This window comes from Antedon mediterranea, chromosome 3, assembly GCF_964355755.1.
Source record: "Antedon mediterranea chromosome 3, ecAntMedi1.1, whole genome shotgun sequence".
In the NCBI taxonomy this organism is placed as follows: Eukaryota; Metazoa; Echinodermata; class Crinoidea; order Comatulida; family Antedonidae; genus Antedon; species Antedon mediterranea.
The window spans coordinates 9,502,543-9,521,422 of NC_092672.1; the positions used below are offsets into that span (position 1 = coordinate 9,502,543).

Here is an 18,880-nt window from a genome sequence, read left to right on the forward strand (position 1 = left end):
TTTCTCACACATTTAGCATTCAAAATGTTTAGATTTAGGTTTTAAATACATTTTAAACATGTACCGTAATCTGCATCCAACTCAATACATCAGTGGCATCTTGATTGTTAAACATAATGTAAAAATATAAAGACACGTTTAGGTTTTAAACGTGTTTAATTTGCCATGTATGGAGTTCATGTGTGGAGGTGACTGCTATATAAGTGGAGGACAACAACACGTAGCTATAAACACGTTTAGGTTTTAAACACGAAAAACATGTACCTACTTGTTTAAAAGCTAAATGTGTTTTATTCTAAAACTAAATCTATATATATTATAATGTTGACTTGAAACACTTTTCTTGAAACAACCATACGTGTCTGACAGTACAGTAAAAAATTAATCTGTTTTTTTAGTTTCTATAACGTTTTTTTGTAATTACTGTATTATTAAAAACAGATTTAAGATATTAATCAAAGGTATTATGTTCTACATTAATAATACTTTAGATCCTGTCTATAATATTTTTTTTGGTGGTACCACTTACGGTAATTAAAAGTTATTTACTGCAGCTTTGACCGTACCTGAAGATTAATTTAATGTTTTGTCCTTCTATCGGGTATTTAAATGATCGTTAGATATTTTTGTACTTAGTTTTGGTGAAAACGACTGCCTCGCCACAAGAACACACGCACTGTAAAACATCGGATGACAAGCAAAGGTACGGTACGTATTGCTGAGTGTTTTTTAAGTGTTCTATTCGCACTATCAATGGTATGTTGGCTTTATGGGGAGCTTAATTTGTATGTAGTATGCTAATGTATACGCAGTAATTTTTTCTTATTTATATTTCCAGATGGGCAACGAGGAAGCCTCCTACGATAGTAGCTCAGAATATTTCTATCAATCATGGACCGACTATTCTTCAATGAACATGAGCGACTGGGATGACTTCATTCAATCAATTTCATATACAATGGTGGATAAAATCGTCATCACAATATTTATGCCGATTGTGGTTATTTTTGGTATAATTGGAAATATAATGATTATAACTGTGATAGCTAAAAATCAGCGCATGCGTACTTCGGTTTACGTATATTTAGCTAACTTGGCGATTGCGGATATGTTGTTTCTTACGTTGGCACCTGATTTATCATGGACTTCAATTGTTAATGGCCCAATACGAGACGAATATAATATCGGTGTTGAACAAAAATGGATTTGCAAGTTCAACTTTTACGTCGTCGACACTACAGTTCAAGTTGCAATTTTCACAATCGTCGCGATGTCCATCGAACGATATCGGGCAATCTGTCATCCTATTACATTTCGAAGTAATAAGTCCAGGTCGATGTTAAGAGCCACACAGATATGTTGCTTGATATGGTGTATAACTTTAGCATGGCAGTCGAGGAAACTTGTTTGGATAGAAATGATCACACACCAATTTCCATGGCCTGACATGTATAATGGAGTCCCAAACTTAACAAAAACTTGTGTTTATTGTAATGATGAATTCGACTGTAAAATTGATGAAACTCTGTGGGTGTTTGATACTTGTTTAACGTTGACGCTTATTTTAGTTGTTGTAGGTTTGTATACGGCAATTTTAGTCAAGCTTAGGAAATCTAAATTCAGTGCAGCCAATTCCACAGGTAGCAAACAAAGATCAAAATCTGAGACGAAAGTTTTCCTGACTGTGTTTCTGATTGTCACTGTCTATATTGTTTGTATTGCGCCATTCGAGTTTCTGACTGTTGTCCTAATTGTTAGCGATTACGGAGATGATTTTGCTATTAAAACAATTAATATACTCCGTGTTGCACTATATATAAATTCATCGGTAAATCCAATCATATACAATGCTGTGAATAATGAGTTTAGACGAGCTTTTCAAGAAATGTTTAATTGTAAAAAAAATGAGAAGTCAAAGCCAACGTCTGATAATACTGACCGTACACTAACTGCTGTTTCATGTGTGTCACACTCAATGACAGGTACACAACCATAGCATCAAAAGTTTTATATCTTAATAATAAAGTGCTTTTGTGTGGTCAGTAGTATAAAGTACAAATCTGAATCCAAACTGGCAATACTATTATTTTAAAATATCAATAATACTATGATATAGACAAAGAACTTACTGTCATTTAAACAAGGCCATATACATGGCTGTAGTCGCATGCGTTTACCGACATTTAGAGTTTACCGACCGATCGACATAGTTAGCTATAGCATAGGTAACATAAGGTAAACATGATTGTATTATAGAGAAAAAACACTGTAGTACATTATTATTAGAAAAAGAAATAAATACGTGTCTATGTGGTATTGTAGTTATTTTTAATAAAATTGTTTCTTAGATCTTATGTGTTTGTATTTTGTTTTCTTGTTTATGCAGACACGCACAACACTTTAGTCTTAAACTAAATACTTCAATCATTATTATAAATCACCGTTTGTAGTGACTATGCTACCAGCCTAAATTATCAAATGTTATAATTATTCAAAAACTTTGTCAACAAAAATAAAAGAAATCAAATATCTTGTTACATTATACAGTCGTCTATGAATCGTGACATTAATAATCAATTTAACCAAGTTATCTGTATCATGTGTTGTATCTATGAATGTTCCACCAGTTCCATCAGTAAGGTGGCTGAATAAGGTTTAGAATACGAAACTATACATACAATTTCCTCCTGCTTTAAATCTAGTTCAGCGTAAATGTATGTTGGAATAATAAGGTGCTTCCATAGTTAAACTATTAGCTTAATTTATTCTTCTTTTATTTGGAATGGGGGTGGCTAATATCATGTTTAATATACGCTATTATAGCTAATATCATGTTTGTCTACAGTCGATGTAAGTTAATGAGTTCTATATTAGTTGTACGTTAGACTTACCCCTCTGTCTGTATTTATTGTCTTTTTATGTTAGTCCACCAGTCGACGTTTCAATTCTTGTCTGAAAAATATAAACTCAAGTAGTATACGTATGAAACGCCATATGTGCCAAGATATTTATATTTTTACTAATATTAAGTCAAAACTCCGTCTGGAACCCAAACTAGTTATACGTTTAATTGAGCGCATGCCCTATCATGTTCATCGACAGATACAACTTCTCTATCGTCCTTGACGTTTTGAATTTTCTAATTGTTATCATTGGAATCATTTAACGATTGGTTTTGTTTTGAAGTTTCACATATAAGGAAAAGTATGATTGAATGAAACTAAAATGAATGTTTCAAATAAACATTCTTCTAGGCTAGAGGCTCTGCATGTTGATGATATCGTTGATTGTCGTCTCAGTTCTTTTTGACGAAATCAGTTTTCCATCTGAAAATTCCAACAAACTATGTTCGTGTAGATAAGTATCCTTTCTTCTGGTTTCTATCCTTTGTTGTTTTTTTTTTCATGTTGTTGCTCATTCTGTATATGTATTCTTTTGTTTTTGCGCTGCATTTCTTACATACTGTAATTGTGAAATATTCACGTTATTAAAAAATTGAAGTGATCCAATAAAAATAAAGAAAGTCTATCGTTATGTCTCAATGTATAACGTTACTCCAACGTAATACACCACCACATAAGGAAAAAGGGACCAAACATTTGTAACAGCTCAAAAACCGGTAAATCCTCATTATACTAAGAAAAGTATGAATGCATATTTTTACCCGTACTGTTCTCCTTTGGATCCGGTATTAAGGTTACCATTTTGGGTGATTAAAAGTTATGTACATTATATTGGCTTCCCTGCTTTCTCTTATTTATGTTCGTGTCAGATATGTAATGATCTATCGATATTTTTATACCATGAACGGAGAAATAATTTACTATTTCTGCGTGGTTTTATCTAACATCGGCTGAAAATCGCTCCTTGCTGAAGAAAACATTTTCTACAAAGACAATCCAGCATAACATAAGATTGCCTTGGTTGTACAACCATGACAGGCAGTTCTCTGCCGTTTCTCGGAATAGTGAACATCTCTAGTTATCTATATCTTTAATATAGACCGAAATATTAAAAATATCGCGCCCTCTATCTCATTTTACCAAGTATTTGCTCAGATTATAAGCGCTTAAGTTATATTAACGTTATTCATATGGGTAAATGATGACAATAGTTTCTGATTAAGGTATTTATATTAAGTGATGGCGTAGATACTTTTCAACGTACGTGGCTGGCCCACTGTAACATTCAATCTCAAATGGTGGGTAACATTGCCACCATATAAAACTGTAGAGGAATTTTTTGGAATTTAAATATAGGCCTATCCTTTTTATTTACTCAAATTACGTATAACAATAATAATTGACGATATACTTCAAACTCGAATGGAATACATTACATGATGATATAAAAGTGTATGACTTGAAAAGAGTCGTGAAAATTACCCAAATTCAATCTAACCAAAGCCCGCTACTAATTCATGAACGATTCGTTCGTATATGAATTACGACAAATACTTTACCGAACCCAGTCATATCGTTTCCAAGACTCTCTGGATATTTGTCGATTGCTTATGCTGGTATGAATATAGTTGTTAATCAAACTATTTAAAATATTAGTTCAAGTACTTAATTTAATTTTAATTTATCAGGGTGATATATAAGCCTACATATATCTACAATTGTCCGAACTTGAAGATTAACATATTTAGGTCAACGTATACCGTTAGCATTTTAAATTAATGTATTAAATACGTATTTACATTTACGATTAGTTGTCCTCAGTCAATTGTTGGCAGTTAATTCTCATTAAGACGAGTACCACGACATCACAACCACCTAAATGGTAAATATTAGTGAAGTTTATAATTTGACATGTTAGTATAAATTGTGAATGCATCATATTATTTACATTTCGTTAGGTAAGTTAACATCCAAACTAATTATGCATTAGTATCCACTACTACGTATTAATAGGTGTATTTTATTTCCATCCAGATGATGGAAAATGTCAATGCATACGAAAGTTACAGCTCGGAGTATATCTATGATTGGAATTACTACACTTCAACAAACATGACCGATTGGGATGACTTCATTGAATCAATCTCATATACAATGGTGGATAAAATCATCATCATCATATTTATGCCGATTGTCGTTGTTTTTGGCATAATTGGAAATATCACAACTATTGCTGTGATAGCTATAAATCGGCGTATGCGTACTTCGGTTAACGTATATTTAGCCAACTTGGCGATTGCGGATACGTTGTTTCTTGCGTTGGCACCTGATTTATCATGGACTTCAATTGTTAATGGTCAACTACGCGATGAGTATAATATCGGTGTTGAAAAAACATGGATTTGCAAGTTCAACTTCTACGTCGTCGACACTACAGTCCAAGTTGCAATTTTTACAATCCTCGCGATGTCCATCGAACGATATCGGGCAATCTGTCATCCTATTGCATTTCGAAGTAATAAGTCCCGATCGATGTTAAGAGCCACACAGGTATGTTGCTTGATATGGTGTATAACTTTAGCATGGCAGTCGAGGAAACTTGTTTGGATAGAAATGATCACACACCAATTTCCATGGCCTGACATGTATAATGGAGTCCCAAACTTAACAACAACTTGTGTTTATTGTAATGATGAATTCCACTGTAAAATTCATGAAACTCTGTGGGTGTTTGATATTTGTTTAACGTTGACGCTTATTTTAGTTGTTGTTGGTCTGTATACGGCAATTTTAGTCAAGCTTAGGAAATCTAAATTCAGTGCAGCCAATTCCACAGGTAACAATCCAAGATCAAAATCTGAGATGAAAGTTTTCCTGACTGTGTTTCTGATTGTCACTGTCTATATTGTTTGTATTGCGCCATTCGCGTTTCTGAATGTTGTCCTAATTGTTAGCGAATACGGAGATGATTTTGCTATTAAAACAATTAATATACTCCGTGTTGCACTATATATAAATTCATCGGTAAATCCAATCATATACAATGCTGTGAATAATGAGTTTAGACGAGCTTTTCAAGAAATGTTTAATTGTAAGAAAAGTGGGAAGTCAAAGCCAACTTCTGGTAACACTGTACACTAACTGCTGTTGCATGTGTATCAAACTAAACGAAAGGTACACAGCAATAACATCAACAGCTTTATATTTTAAATATGTTTACAAATTATGAATAATAATAAAGTGCTTTTTGTGTGTTCAGTAGTATAAAGTACAAATCTGAATCCATTTAACTTTGTTAACAAACTAGCAATACTATTACTTTAAAATAACAATAATACTGACAAGAGACAATGATAGAGACAAAGAACTTGCTGTCATTTAAACAAGGCCATATACATGGCTGCAGTCGCATGCGTAAATGTATTTGGTGTTTACCGACATTTTAGTGTTTACTCACCGATATAGTGAGCTAGAGTCTGGTTGCACGCGACTAAAAATCGCTGAGCATAGGTAACATAAGGTAAACATGATTGTATTATAGAGAAAAGACACTGTAGTACATTATTATTAGAAAAAGAAATAAATACGTGTCTATGTGGTATTGTAATTATTTTCAATAAAAGTAATGATACAACAATTGTTTCTTAGATCTTATGTGTTTGTATTTGTTTTCTTTGTTTAAAACGTATGCAGACACGCACAACAATTAAGTCCTAAACTAAATACCGTAGGCCTACTTCACTCACTAGTATAATCAGAAAGGTATACCTCCCTGGTATATTCATCGTTTGTAGTGAGTATGCTACCAGTCTAAATTATCAAATGTCATAATTATCCAACATATTTGCCAACAACAATAAAATAAATCAAATATCTTGTTACATTATACAGACGTCTAATGAATCGTGACATTAACACTCTATCAATTTATCTGTATCGTTTGTTGTATCTATGAATGTTTTATTTTTATTTTTTATTTATTCGACTTCTCACTAACTCAGTTAGTGAAGGATCTGGACCAACAGGTGGTAAACACCTCTAAAACGGTCCAGTCTCAATTTGCACAGTGGCTGTGTGTGTGTGTTCCACCAGTTTCAACAGTAATATACGTGTTCTGCTTCATTATTGTTCCTAAAGTTGACTGAATAAGGTTAAGAATACGAAACTATACATGTAACACGTCCTGCTTTAAATATAGCTCAGCATACATGCATGTTGGATTCATGGGTACTCCCATAATTAAATCAGACTTTTGCCTAATTGATTCTTCTTTTATTTGGAATGGGGTGGCTAATATCATGTTTGATATACGCTATTATAGCTAATATCATGTTTGTCTACAGTCGATGTAAGTTAATGAGTTCTATATTAGTTGTACGTTAGACTTACCCCTCTGTCTGTATTTATTGTCTTTTTTATGTTAGTCCACCAGTCGACGTTTCGATTCTTGTCTGAAAACATAAGCTCAAGTAGTATACGTATGAAACGCCATATGTGCCAAGATATTTATATTTTTACTAATATTATGTCAAAACTCCGTCTGGAACCCAAACTAAGTTATACGCGTATAACGGTCTCTGATTTAATTAAGCGCGTGTCCTATCATGTTCGTCGACAGATACAACCTCTCTATCGTCATTGACGTTTGGAATTTTCTAATTGTTATCATTGGAATCATTTAACGATTGGTTTTGTTTTTGAAATTTCACATATACCGAAAACTATATTTTTTGAATGAAATTAAAATGAATGTCTCAAATAAACATTCTTCTAGGCTAGAGGGTCTACTTGCTCTGCATGTTGATATCGTTGATTGTCGTCTCAGTTATTCTTGACGAAATCAGTTTTCCATCTGAAAATTCCAACAACCTACAGTATGTTCGTGTAGATAATTATATTTTCTTCTTGTTTTTTCTTTGTTTCAATTTGTTTATGCTGTTGCGCATTCTGTTCCATTTTCAGTTTTGGATATTCCACCATGTAATATATTGGTGGAGGCTTTAACTGTATAGAGAGAGAGACTCGCTTGGTTGCTTGTATTAGAACTTTATTCAACTTAACTATATGCTTCTTATAATGCAATACAGTAATATCATATCGCCTTATTAGGAACAGCGGAATAATGATGCTGTGTATTAGGTGTGTCTCTGTAAATGTCTGTGAGTTGAAAACTCTTTTGCTGAAACTGCTGAATTATCGGTTTTTGTTCACATAGTCATTACATCATTTGTGAGCTTATCTATTGTTCTTAAGTTTTTCCAGGTACTTCTTAATGAATTGATTAATGGTATGGATATTGCTGTTCAATTTGTTCACGATATTGTTTATGATTGATATTGTTTTACAATAGAAAATATCTGCTTAGATTAGATACACATGTTAAAATGAATATTTTGTAGATTCAGTTTGTGAACTCTATACTGGTCATTGTAGTTGGGGAGCCAGGAAGGGTTTACCTGCACCCTCTAGCAAACTATGTTAACAATGTTTTTTTGCTTCCTTATATATCAATACAAATCAATTTTTTGCTGTTGGCCGAAAAAAAATTGGGATGCTTGGTCAGTACAGGGGCCAAAAGGTCAATATGGTTAAAGTTAGAACTGTGTGTAACTTGGTAACTACTGGGTGTATTGGAATATTTTTTGTACCAAACTACTCAGAAGACCCATATTTCTATTCACTCTAATGGGAAACTTTTGCCGAAGGTGGACAGAAACCCCTTTTCTGACCACTGGTCAAGAAATTGGCCATATGAATATCTCATCAACCACTGGTCAGAAAGTGATAATTGTGATAATTGTGGTCTCAAATTACTCGCAAAGTATATGTTTATATTTGTTCTAATGTAATAAAAATCATAAAACTCTAAATAAACCCCTAATTTTGACCTTTGACTTATAGCCGGCACAAATATGTTTGGGTTGGAGCACACTTTTCATATCTTATAAATTGTTGGGCGGATATGGTCATAGTTTGTGTCAAAATACTCAGAAAATACATATTTCTATTCACTTTAATGGACAACTTTTGCTAAAAATGACCATGAAATGTTATTTTTGACCATTGGTCAAGAAAATAGCCATATCAATATCTCAGCAACCACTAGTCAGAAAGTTATAATTTTAGTCTCAAATTACTCGCAAAACATATATTTATATTTGCTCTAATTCAACAGAAATACACAAAATGTTAAAAAACACCTTATTTTTACATTTAACCTATAGCTGGTACAAACATTTTTGCGTGGAGCACACAAGTTATGAAAAAGTGGAGCCTTACTTTTCAGGTATCACATGATAAATTGAAACGCGTTGCCCACGATACACCATACGGTAGGCTACTCCAGGCCCGTAAACTAGTTTTTATAGAGGTTCGAATTTGAAAGCCTTTGATAGACCTACCAATTACGATTAATTTGTAGGCCCTATGTGTATTAAATTTCAAATACACCGGCTCTGTGGATGATGGTTTTCAGTGAAAGAGGTGGCGATTAGGAGGGAATTCTCAACCTCAGCCCCCGCCCCCCATCGTGTTGGGATTGAGTAAGGATATTTGGAAAATATGGACCTATAGTTGACCAGAAATTAAGTTATGTAAAAATCGTATCAAAGTTCCAGCTTGGAGTCAATTGTATAAAACTTTAAAAATATATTTGAATCTGAAATATACACATAGGTCGAGCCAAGGGACGGTTAAGTGAAGGGGTCTTCTGCACCACCTCAGTCCCATCATGGTTGGAGCTGAGGTAAGAAAATGGAAACATTGATCTTTTAGTTGGTACAATCATATCAAACTTCTCAATTCTTTAACACTAATGTTGTTTGTACTGTCTACTTTTAATTTATGGATAGGGAAAGTCACGCCGTCTCTACACACATAGACTGCTCAAATCATTATGCTATAATATCAAATTTAAACTCATGCAATATTTCACTTAAAACTATAACCATTTTCTTGTGTTTAATAAAATTATGAAAATCTAAAGAAAAATCAAAGAAAACCGTTACTACAATAGTATGACTAAGTTATAATGATCCTAAAGGACATTATTGTTATTTACTCATATCTCCTCCTTTTTGTTGGATTTACTAATAATTTAAGAAGCAAATAAATGAATGAACATTGAATAGTAAACCATCATATTACAGCAGTGCGCATGTGATTTTAATATCCTAACTATATATTTTAGTATCCTAAATATAGGTTTGTGAATAAAGATTAACTAATTTACTTATTTTTGTTTATTTGTATTAAAAAAATTCAATATAACTTAGTATGTTGCATCAAACGGGTTATTGTAATGGAGGGAAACATTGGAACATCTGAACAAAACAAACCTAAGTTCTTTAGAATTAAATTATTAATTTTTAGTTTTAATTGTAATCACATACTGTACAGTGAGCAGTATGAATGAAGTTTAAGGTTTACTGTGCAATGTCATAACAAACATGGTAAGCTTCTCAATTAGTATTAGTTGTAAATTATAATAAGTTAGTGATTCCAAACCATAATATATAGCCATACTACGGTTACTTTGATTTGTTGTTATTATATTGTTCAACTATGGTTTTAAAATATGTAACAGTATACTGTATAGCATTTGTCATTCATTTACCGAAGTTCTTTAAAATTGTTAAACAGTGATATAGTTTAGATTGTAATTAATACTAAATATTAATAATGATCTTGGTGATAAGAGATTTAACTGTGATGTTATTCATTAAAATTAATAGAAATATCTACTTAGGACTTCCGATACAAAGTATTCATAGTATATACCATACTCACACAACAGTCAATGATATTTTGATATTAAGCAAGACAATTCGCTAGTTATTAAAAATGTAAGTGTGCTCCACGAAAAAATGTTTGTACCAGCTATAGGTTAAATGTCAAAATAAGGTATTTTTAAACATTTTGTGTATTTCTGTTGTATTAGAGCAAATATAATTATATATATTGCGAGTAATTTGAAACTAAAATTATAACTTTCTGACTAGTGGTTGCTGAGAAATTGATTTGGCTATTTTCTTGACTAATGGTAAAAAATAAAGTTTCACAGTCATTTTTGGCAAAAGTTGTCCATTAAAGTGAATAGAAATATGTATCTTCTGAGTATTTTGACACCAACTATGACCATATCCGCCCACAAATTTCTGAGAAATGAAAAGTGTGCTCCAAGCCAAAAATATTTGTGCCGGCTATATATCAAAGGTCAAAATTAACGGTTTATTGACACGGTTTTATGATTTTTTATTACATTAGAACAAATATAAACATATACTTTGCGAGTAATTTGAGACCACAATTATTACTTTCTGACCACTGGTTGCTGAGATATTCATATGGCCAATTTATTGACCAGTGGTCAGAAAAGGTGTTTCTGTCCACTTTTGGCAAAAGTTTCCCATTAGAGTGAATATAAATATGGGTCTTCTGAGTAGTTTGGTACAAAAATATTCCAATACACCCAGTAGTTACCAAGTTACGCAAAGTCTTAACTTTGACCATATTGACCTTTTGGCCCCTGTACTGACCGAACATCCCAACTTTTTTTCGGCCAACAGCAAAAAATTGATTTGTATTGATAAAGGAAGCTAAAAAACATTGTTGGCATAGTTTGCTAGAGGGTGCAGGTAAACCCCTTCTGGCTCCCCAACTATTGGTAGAAAGGTGACATTTTATGGAAAGTATAACTACATTGCAGTCTCGATGTTTATTTTAATTACACTGGTACTATTGTTTTTTTTACTAATAATCCTAGAAGAATAACGTTACTTATTATATTTCCTGACAATCTCTCTCCCACTTTTACCAAATAAAACATCGTTTCCTCTCTATAATGTTCCATATAATTTGGTAAATTTTACCTAATATTCCTAGAAGAATAACGTTACTTATTATATTACCTGACAATCTCTCTCACTCGTTTACCAAATAAAACATCGTTTCCTCTCTGTATAACGTTCTATATAATTTGGTAATTAAAATTTACAGAGGTTAGTTTTAATACCAAGAATGATTCTGTTTACATGTAAATGTGACGTACATATTACATGTCTGCGATTGGTCGAACTTGACGATGAGTATATTTATGTCAATTTATTTGCATCAGATAATCAAATGGTCAGTTACCGTCTGTCAACAGAGCTGCTAAACTTACAGCTTAACGCAAGTACTGTTTTACAGACATCGAAAGATAACAAACAGTATGTAGTATGAAGCTTTAAAATATTGAAATGTTGATATTATATGCACATCTGTTTGAATAGGATACTCTTTATTAATGTATTTTTATTATTTCTTTAGATGGATAGTTCCAAAGTCTACAATAGTAGCAGAGAATATGTATATGAATCATCGTTTGTGACCGACCACTGGGATGACTTAATTCAATTAATGTCATATACAATGGTGGATAAAATCATCATCACCGTATTTATGCCGATTGTCGTTATTTTTGGTATAATTGGGAATATCACAACTATTACTGTGATAGCTAGAAATCAGCGCATGCACACGTCTGTTAACGTGTATTTAGCCAACTTGGCGATTGCGGATACGTTGTTTCTTGCGTTGGCACCTGATTTAATTTGGACGTCTTTTGTTGGTCATGGCTCAATGAACATTGAGTTTATGAATAATATTAAGAAAAAATGGATTTGCAAGTTTAATATTTACTTCGTTGACACTGCAGTCCAAGTTGCAATTTTCACAATCTTTGCGATGTCCTTCGACCGATATCGGGCAATCTGTCATCCAATTAAATTTCGTACCAGTAAGTCACGATCGTTTTCTAAAACCATAAAGACATGTTGCTTTATATGGCTTATAACTTTAGCTTGGCAGTCCAGGAAGCTGGTTTGGGTAGAAATCACCGCATTTAAATTTCCTTGGCCTGACATGTATAATGGAGTTCCAAAATCGACAACAACATGTGTTTATTGTGCACGTTCTGATGAATTAGACTGTAGAATTGATGATTATATTTATGTTTTTGATACTTGTCTATCATTGACACTTATTTTAGTTGTTGCCGGTTTGTATACGGCAATGTTAATCACGCTAAAACGATCTACTTTCACTGCAGCTAATTCCACAGGTAACAAATCAAGATCAAAATCCGAGAAGAAAGTTTTCTTGACTGTGTTCCTGACCGTCACCGTCTACATTGTTTGTGCTGCGCCATTTGGTCTTCGGAATATTATCGTCCTTTATACAGTAGCTATGTTGATTTTAAAACTTCACTCAAAAGTATTAATATAGTGCGTGTTTTAATATACATAAATTCTTCGGTAAATCCAATCATATATAATGCTGTAAATAATGAATTTAGACAAGCTTTTCTAGATATGTTTTATTGTAAGAATCGTGGAAACACTAACCGTACACTAACTGTTTAATGTGCATAACACTCAACGACAGGTACACAATAGCTCAGCCACAGGTATCAGATAGTTTCAGATATATCTGTTAAATGTACAACAATTAAAACTATGTTACAGAAATTACGGGTGAAAAACATATTCAACAACATTGAAATGGTTTACGACCGAACATGGACATTTTACGAAATTTGCTAAATCCATCTTCCAACACCTAACTGCCTTATTATGTATTGCAGGCAAAAAGGCTTTGGATATAATACCTGTTAAAATACAACAATGTGATCATATTTAAACTTTCAAATTAAATTACAAACAAATTGTATATATTTTATTTTCTACAGTATATTGATATTTCAACTTCATTTCACTGTAGCTTAGCGTCTCTTTATGGTTATTTTCATATTTACAAAAAGGACAATTGTACCACCTTATTTCTGAATTATGTTTTCCTGTAAAAATATTTTTTTAAATAAAAATAAATACACTTCTCTTTAAATTGTTTAATACAGAATTTGTCAAAATTCTGCTGTAAAAACCCCTTTTCAGTATAGTTTTCATGTTATCAGATGACTTCCAATTTCGTTTTCATGTTACTTCAAGTTTGTGGGTGTACGGTGATAAAAATTGTAAAATCTATTTTAAAATAGTGATCTCATAACACCGTTTATTTTTCATAATTTAAAATATACCTTTGTATTACAACATTTGTATACAACGGAATATGGGCAATTTGAACTGTCCACTTATTATGAACGTGCTTATTTTCCGACAAATCCTGTAAAAAACATTATGAAACATTAGGGGAATCTATAGATCGATAATTATTGGAATGTAACACTCTTTGGCTGCATCTGGTCTTTCTCACTAACAATGTTATACCTAATTTATGTGTAAACTATTTAGAAATAATTAGGCTGTATTGTGTGTTCAATACTCACTTACTCATACTAACATAATGCATGGTTTACAATATATAAATTCTTCGGTAAATCCAATTGTTTGTTTGTTTTATTGGCTTTTCCACACATTTTAAAATAAAAAAATTTTACAAATTTTGAATAAGATAGGCACAAAACATAAAAACATCACAAATGTGCAGATGGAGGTTAAAATAAGTTGCGGACAACTTTAAGTCATGACCACCAGTTAAAAAAATAATATATAAAGGGTAAGATTGTATATTTACAAAAGGGAATTTGAACCACCTTATTTCTGAATTATGTGAACTTCTCTTAAATTGTCAACAGCAGTATGTGTCAACAATCTGCTGTAAACTCCTTTTAAAAAACTTTTTTTCAAATGATGATGTCATCTGGTGAATGCCTATTTTGCTTAAAAACATTAACAAACATAGGTGAATCTTAGATCAATCCTTATTGGAATGTAAAAAACTGTATATAGTAATATGTTTTTAGCTGCATCTGGTCTTTAACTTCAACAGTGTAATTACACCTTAAATATGTGAAAACTATCAATAATAAAGTCGTATAGCTTGTTTCAGTTGGATAAGATACTAAATGAAATCTGAAATGGAATCCTAACCATGAAGTTTGATTTGCCACAAGTATAAATTATAGTATTTCTTTTATGGACCGGGAAGAATTTTTCCACTCAAACTGAAGTATAGTTATGACACGTCATATGTCAAATGTTTTCTTTTAGATATTAGTTCACATTTCCGTCTAGAACCTGGACTACAGATCAATACTATAATAAGCTATGAAATTGGCAAAACCGTACTGTATATAATATTTTTGTTATTTAAAAAGGTATTAAATTATTATAACTAAATAAATACGTTTCTGCGTCGTATTGTATTTGTTTAAAATAACAAGCATTCTTTTTTGTTTGTTTTTATGTTCTTCCGAAGTATGAAATTTAAAGTAATATTTCCATCATCAATATACCTAAGTCGCCTTCCTGTCGCAGTTGTTGTGATTATATTGGTACTATTGGGTTTCTTTATCAACATACCTGGTAGAATAAAATTACTATTATCTTTCCTGACAGTCTCACTCTTACCTCATTAACACATCGGATCATGTGTATAATGTTCCAGGTATAGAGATGACATGTGGTAATTAAAATTTACGGACATTTACAGGTTGCTGGTGTTTACAATGACGTACATAATCATCATGTTTTTTATTTGCCAAACTTTAAAAAGTTTTTGTCAAGTAATTAAGTGAGCAGTTATATTTATTTTTCTTTGCAGTTAATAGAGGTGGTAAACTCATGACTATTTTTGCAAACATCTGAAGATAACAAATGGTATGTATATTGTGAAGCTTTACTATTAAAATTATCTGGAGAAACTGAGCCTTTTATAACACTATCTCTCTTACTGGCGAATTACGATATCTAAATAGTTACGATCAGACTATTTTTATGAAATATGGACCGGCTACTCTTCAATGTATAGAAATTATTGGAATCAATCGATTTCGATACAATGGTGGATAAAATCGTAATCACCATATTTATGCCGATTGCAGTTTTTATTTACATAATTGGAAAGATAATGACTATTACTGTGATTTTTAGATATCAACGCATGCGGACTTCTGTCAACGTGTATTAAACAAACTTGGCGATTGCGGATACGTTGTTTCTTGTATTCGTACTTGATTTAATTTGGACTTCTTTTGTTGATGGCCCACTACGCAATGTCTTTATTTTGGACAAGATCCATCAGACATTGACTGATTGCTCTATTGAGTAACATGTGTCAAGGTTTTATTTCTCAAAAACCTAATTTATATAAATTTAATTATGAGCCCCATAATTGGCTACTGTTTAATGTCCCCTATGTCAGATCCTTCTATCTCATATTATAACAAAATCACCTTACACCATTTTGGTCACAACTTATAACATTGCCTTGGATGTCGCCCTCTGGAAAACCAGTGTTTTTTTAAGAATAATAATTATATCACGTGGATTTATTAATAGAATTTTAATTTAAAATGTTTCGTACACTACGTATTCACTCACATTGCAAAATAATCGGCTTCATGTTGGTCACAACTCGTACTACAATAGATACATAGTTAGAAACACTGAAATTCAGCAAAGTGTACGTATTTATTGGTGTAGCATGACATGTTTGTATAAGTTGTAAATGTGTACTGTTTATTGTTGAATCGTAATCATAATCATACATTTATTGAGTTTATTTTATTTTTTTAGATGATGGACAATGTCAACAGCAGTTATTCTTATGATTGGAGCGACTATTCTTCAAAGGACATGTACGGTTGGGATGAAGTTATTGAAATGTATTCATATTCATTAGTGGACAAAATTGTTATTGTCATATTTATGCCGATTGTAGTTATTTTTGGTATAATCGGAAATATAATGACTATCGTTGTGATAGTGCGAAATCAGCGCATGCACACTTCTGTAAACGTGTATTTTGCCAACTTGGCGATTGCAGATACGTTGTTTCTTGCGTTGGCACCTGATTTATTTTGGACTTCTATTGTTGATAGCCCACTACGCTTTGAGTATAATATCGGTGTTGAAAATACATGGATTTGCACGTTCTACTTATACGTTGTAGATACTGTGTTTCAAGTGGCAATTTTCATAATCTTTGCAATGTCAATCGACCGATATAAGGCAATCTGTTATCCTATTAAATTTCGGATCAATAATTCAGGATCGGTTTCTAGAACCATAAAGACGTGTTGCTTAGTATGGTGTATAACTTTTGCATGGCAGTCGAGGAAGCTTGTTTGGGTAGAAATTTTCACCCGGTCATTTCCATGGCCTGACATGTATAATGGCGTTCCAAATTCAACAACAACATGTGCTTATTGTGTTGATGAATTAGACTGTAAAATCAATGAATATCTTTATGTGTTTGATACATGTTTATCGTTAACACTTATTTTAGTTGTTGCTAGTTTGTATAGGACAATGTTAATCACGCTTAAAACATCTCCTTTTATGGCAATCAATTCAGTTAACAAATCCAGATCTAAATCCGAGAAGACAGTTTTTCTTACTGTGTTTCTGACCGTCACCGTCTTCATTGTATGTACTGCACCATTTGGGATTTTCAATTTTATTAGCATCTTTGGAAATGTTAATTATAAAAATACAGTTAATCCAGCTAATATATTACGTCTTGCACTGTTGATAAATTCGTCGGTAAATCCAATTATATATAATGCTGTAAATGACAGGTTTAGAAAAGCTTTTCTAAATACATTTTGTTGTAATAATTATTGTAAGTACACAAAACACACACTAACCAATGACCATGTGGTTACTCCTGTTTTTCTTGTAGCATACTTAAAGACACATAATTAATTTATACAGTATGCCTATTATTTTTAGCATATGTTCTGTCGATGTGAATGTGTTTTATTTAGAACAAATGTTTAGTTGTAAATGTGTAAATATGTATTGTGCTACATTATGGTGCAACTGTAATCAGGGGTACCTTGCGATCTCTTCATGTATGCTACAATAATGGGTTAAAAATGTTGTTGCAGAGGCCTCGACGTTGTAGTTCCAGCCTCATGTTTTCGGAATGTAGAATTCGATGACCTGATGTGTAGACTCAATTCAAGTAAAAATGTGTTAGTTTCAACGATTATAGGCAACGCCTTATATAAGTCAAAGATGCTCTCCATGGAATGCCATCCTGAGATGTGTAGTAGTAATTAGTACAGTCTTGTTTATTTTTAATTAATTTAAAATGTAATTTTACTTTCTATGGACCAGATATTCTAAATAATTGAATTACTATTACGGTATTCTTTCTAAAAGATGACATTAATAACATACAAATTAAATTATATAAACATGAACAATTAGGCTTTGATATTATAATGTAATTAAAATATAACTTATCATTTCCAATCAGCACTGTGTGAAACACCAGCGTAAAGACATCATGTTAGAAAACAAAGACAATGGCGAAACAATAAATCAAATTACGTAAAAAAAAACTTTAGAATTCATGATAAGTCCCGGTCTTTTGTTTCACACGGAGCTACAAATTGCAAGGAGGAGAGAATATGTCCTATCACTGGTCATTCGTTAGTAATATTTACACCGAAATTATCTGTTTTTTTGTAAGAAAAATTACAAACAAACGTCACTTAAAACAATGGCATCTAATAAGAACACGCTTATTCCGTCATTGTTTGCTGGCTACTCATGCAGTACTGACTACAAGGGAGCAACAGCTGCTGGAGCGTACAACTGGCAGAATTTTCGTGGAAATTTCAAACGTTTCTAATAATATATCAGTACAAATACTACTTTCAACAAACAAAATTACAACCTAAATTCAAGTTTAACTCATATTATTTCACCTCGCACAACTCACTACTTAACTCCGCTGCATATATAAATTTGTCGGTAAATCCAATTATATAATGCTGTAAATGTTCTAAATACATTTTGTTCGCAAAAAAACACACTCGCCAATGACCACATGCAGTTAGTCTTGTTTCACTTGTAAAGCATACTCAAAGACTAGACACATACTTAATTTATACAGTATGCCTATTATTATACTGTATTCTTTATACAAACGATGACATTAATAACATACAAATAAAATTATAT

The 18,880-nt window shown here is 32.2% G+C and overlaps 3 protein-coding genes across 3 annotated transcripts; all 3 read left to right on the forward strand.

Annotated features, from left to right (window-relative positions):
• Positions 1 to 916: 916 nt before the first annotated feature.
• Positions 917 to 1,996, forward strand: LOC140044001 (allatostatin-A receptor-like). Its single transcript, XM_072088484.1, has one exon. It carries the CDS (start codon positions 917 to 919, stop codon positions 1,994 to 1,996), a length of 1,080 nt encoding a protein of 359 aa, XP_071944585.1.
• A 2,944-nt stretch (positions 1,997 to 4,940) lies between these two features.
• LOC140044002 (allatostatin-A receptor-like) lies at positions 4,941 to 6,044 on the forward strand. Its single transcript, XM_072088485.1, has one exon. The coding sequence runs from the start codon at positions 4,941 to 4,943 to the stop codon at positions 6,042 to 6,044; it is 1,104 nt and encodes a 367-aa protein (XP_071944586.1).
• Positions 6,045 to 16,187: 10,143 nt separating this feature from the next.
• On the forward strand, positions 16,188 to 17,941 carry LOC140044814 (kappa-type opioid receptor-like). Its single transcript, XM_072089493.1, has 2 exons — positions 16,188 to 16,367; positions 16,481 to 17,941. The coding sequence occupies exon 2, from the start codon at positions 16,481 to 16,483 to the stop codon at positions 17,609 to 17,611; it is 1,131 nt and encodes a 376-aa protein (XP_071945594.1). The 5' UTR covers positions 16,188 to 16,367; the 3' UTR covers positions 17,612 to 17,941.
• Positions 17,942 to 18,880: the final 939 nt, after the last annotated feature.

Bases quoted from the DNA above. Each gene is read 5' to 3' on its own strand.
- LOC140044001 (XM_072088484.1), top strand. From the start codon at position 917: ATGAGCGACTGGGATGACTTCATTCAATCAATTTCATATACAATGGTG.
- LOC140044814 (XM_072089493.1), top strand. From the start codon at position 16,481: ATGATGGACAATGTCAACAGCAGTTATTCTTATGATTGGAGCGACTAT.
- LOC140044002 (XM_072088485.1), top strand. From the start codon at position 4,941: ATGGAAAATGTCAATGCATACGAAAGTTACAGCTCGGAGTATATCTAT.